The sequence below is a fragment of the Galeopterus variegatus genome, unplaced genomic scaffold (genome assembly GCF_000696425.1).
Source record: "Galeopterus variegatus unplaced genomic scaffold, G_variegatus-3.0.2 Scaffold3879, whole genome shotgun sequence".
NCBI classification, from domain to species: Eukaryota; Metazoa; Chordata; class Mammalia; order Dermoptera; family Cynocephalidae; genus Galeopterus; species Galeopterus variegatus.
Genome location: NW_007729990.1, coordinates 72807 through 75522, shown reverse-complemented (window position 1 = coordinate 75522; position 2716 = coordinate 72807). Strand labels below are relative to the sequence as shown.

Here is a 2716-nt window from a genome sequence, read left to right as displayed (position 1 = left end):
CACCTGCACCTTGCTCAGCCAGTGAGCGGCCGGTCTGTATGTGGGATCCGAACCCTCGGCGGGAGTGCCGCCGCACTCCCAAGCGGCGCACTGTAGCAGTGCGCCACCGGGCCGGCCCTCATTAACTAGAGTTTAATATTTGTTTATGGTTCCTTTTTGGTTTTTTACGGGTTTTTTTTTTTTTTGAGGTAAAATTTACATTCTACGAAAGGCACAAATCCAAGTGGCCCATCTGGCGAGTTTTAACAAATGCACACACCTGTGTAACTCAAGCCCTGTGTAGATGTAAACTTTTCCCACTACCTGTTGGTCCCTCTCACATCCTCCAGACCCACCAGAGGCAGTAATTGTTCTGATTTTAGCCTGAACGATCGTTCTACATACCCAGAGAATTGAGTCTGGTGTGTAAGGTCTCTTTGCCAAATGGAGGGACTGCCATTGACCTCCCCAGATCATTCAAAGAGGGGCAGGACATTTGGAAAATCAGGTGGATTCTCCAGCTGGGCTGTTAGAAAACAACCTGATTCTGTGGATAATCCCTGGATTTTATAAGCTTGGCTCTAGAAAGCATTGTTTTGTCATCCTTTGACATGACAACAACGTATCCAATCACATCTCTCCTTTCTGCCATTTTATACCCACAGCCGAGGATACCTGTCTCTGGATCTAGGTCGGAGGGCCATCTCTATGTCAGTTCATCCAGAGATGCCCCCTTTCAGAGGAATCATGGGAAAGTGATGGGAGTGGGGAACAGGAGGGGACCCTCCTGATGGAAACGATCTTGATTCCCATTTTCATTTCTAGTTAAGTGATTGCAGTAATAAGAATAATTAGTTTTCAAAGCTTGAAGCTAAAAGCTTCATGGCCTGGGCAGCAAGCCAGTGCTTTGGCTCTTAGCTCAGTCCAGACAATTTATCCAATACAATTTACTTAATTGTCTTCTTATTTTGTTTAATTTGAAAATCTCTACAGTTATAGTGGTCTAGGTCTGTAATAATTTGATGCTATGTTACAGTTTCTAACCCTACGGCCTCAGTCGTTACAGATGAACAGAGGCATGGATTCCTGTTTCAGCATATTCGTGCCGTTCTTTGCATAAGCGATCCACCACCTTAATTAGCTTTTCTTGTTGGTTGCCAATAGCTACATCCACTCACTTCCCCCACGGGAAGCCTCTCGGAGATGTTTGCTGTTTAGGCCGAGTGTGTTTAATTCCCCAGGTCAAAAGGAGCAGGCGGCCCGAGGCAGCCCCCATCTCGCTCCCACCCAGCTGGGGTTCTTGGAGGAGGTGCAGGTCGGTGTCAATTAGGAAATGAGGACAAGCTGCCCCTTCTCCTCCCTGACACCCCTTCCGTTTGCTTGTCTGCAGTCGATGCTGCCAAAATGAGACCCCCTAACAGAATGTTAACATTGTATTAACGTAGCACTAACACAATAACGTTTAAAAATTTTAAGACATTATTCCAAACTGCTCTTTTTTTTCTTTTTGATTGTGTCTTTTGCCTCAGTGTTTCATTGATGATACTTTTCTGGTTTCTCTCAGGTGGCACCTTCAGGAGGTTTTCTTAGAGCTCAAGGGTGGTCAGCATTCCCCTGGTCAAGCTAAGAGAGCAGAATGGTGATGAAGTGGAAAAGGAGTAAAGATGATTCGACTTTTTTCAAGTCTGGCTTTCCCTCATCTCCACCATGTACCTGCCAGGGTGACAGCTCATCTGAGTGGAAGGCACTCCTGTGAGCAAAATTTCCAGCCACCAGTGGGGATGATTATATGTGCTGGCATATACATTTTGGTATAATTCTAACCTGACCACAGCAAACACTATTGTGGTTTTTTAATTGAATCAGAAAGAAAATTTTATTATGAGTTTATATGGTAATTTATTTAAAAGTGCTCTGTATATAAATGCGGAAAGCACAGAATTAAAGGAATCATTAATAATATTTGTTGGTTTTTGCTGGTTCTCATCTCTTTTCTTTTCCTCTCCCCATCCTCTCCCTATAATTTTTAATTCCATCAAAGAAAAGACTGAGGCTTACTAGCACTGAAGAGGTTTCTAAGTTGCTGACATTGGAACACCAAGGATGACCAGGCACTTTGTTTCAACTCTGCGTTCGTGTTGTTAAGTAGTAGCTTGTAAGCATTCTCAATCATTTCAGAAGATCTTGTTTGCTTTGTCGTTTTTGTTTTCTTATTTCTCTTTCAGTCACCAACTGTGTCCAATTGAAGAATTGCAAAATAATTCCCTTTATTCCAAACATTTTAAAGCTTAAAAATGTATGCATACTTAAGCACATATAAAACTAATGTAGAAAAATTAGTTAAAGCTAACACGTCCTATCCTTCTGCTTTCCAAACAACTTACATACTTATTAGAGAATCGTATACTCAGGTTTCATAGGTCTTGTAAGGAAACAGTATGATAGAGCAAAAAGACTTCCCTCTGAGCACCAGAGCCTGAAAAACCAGAAATCTGTTTTTTTAACAGTTTAACCTTCTTAATATTACTAGGCTTATTGCAATTGTTACCATCTACAATGAAGGGCATTCACGAGCTCTCTTTCTACTTCACTGGAGAGAAGCCTCTCAGAAAATAACCAAACTTAAACGTGTTGGCAGAGTATGAGGCCTTTTATCGCTATTCTAGAGTTTGTTCCTTCAAAATATATATAGATATACATGATTGCACCTAAGCAGGTTAAATATGTATGTTCTTTG

General features: G+C 41.8%; 1 protein-coding gene across 1 annotated transcript in view; it reads left to right on the top strand.

Annotated features, from left to right (window-relative positions):
• The window catches only part of LOC103601786 (cytochrome c oxidase assembly factor 1 homolog), a 9581-nt gene extending 7640 nt beyond the window's left edge, over nt 1–1941 (top strand). The window contains 3 exon segments of the mRNA XM_008586209.1: nt 645–719; nt 1542–1585; nt 1587–1941. Coding sequence (XP_008584431.1) covers nt 645–719; nt 1542–1585; nt 1587–1641 — 174 coding nt within the window. The 3' untranslated portion in view covers nt 1642–1941.
• The last annotated feature ends 775 nt before the right edge of the window (nt 1942–2716 follow it).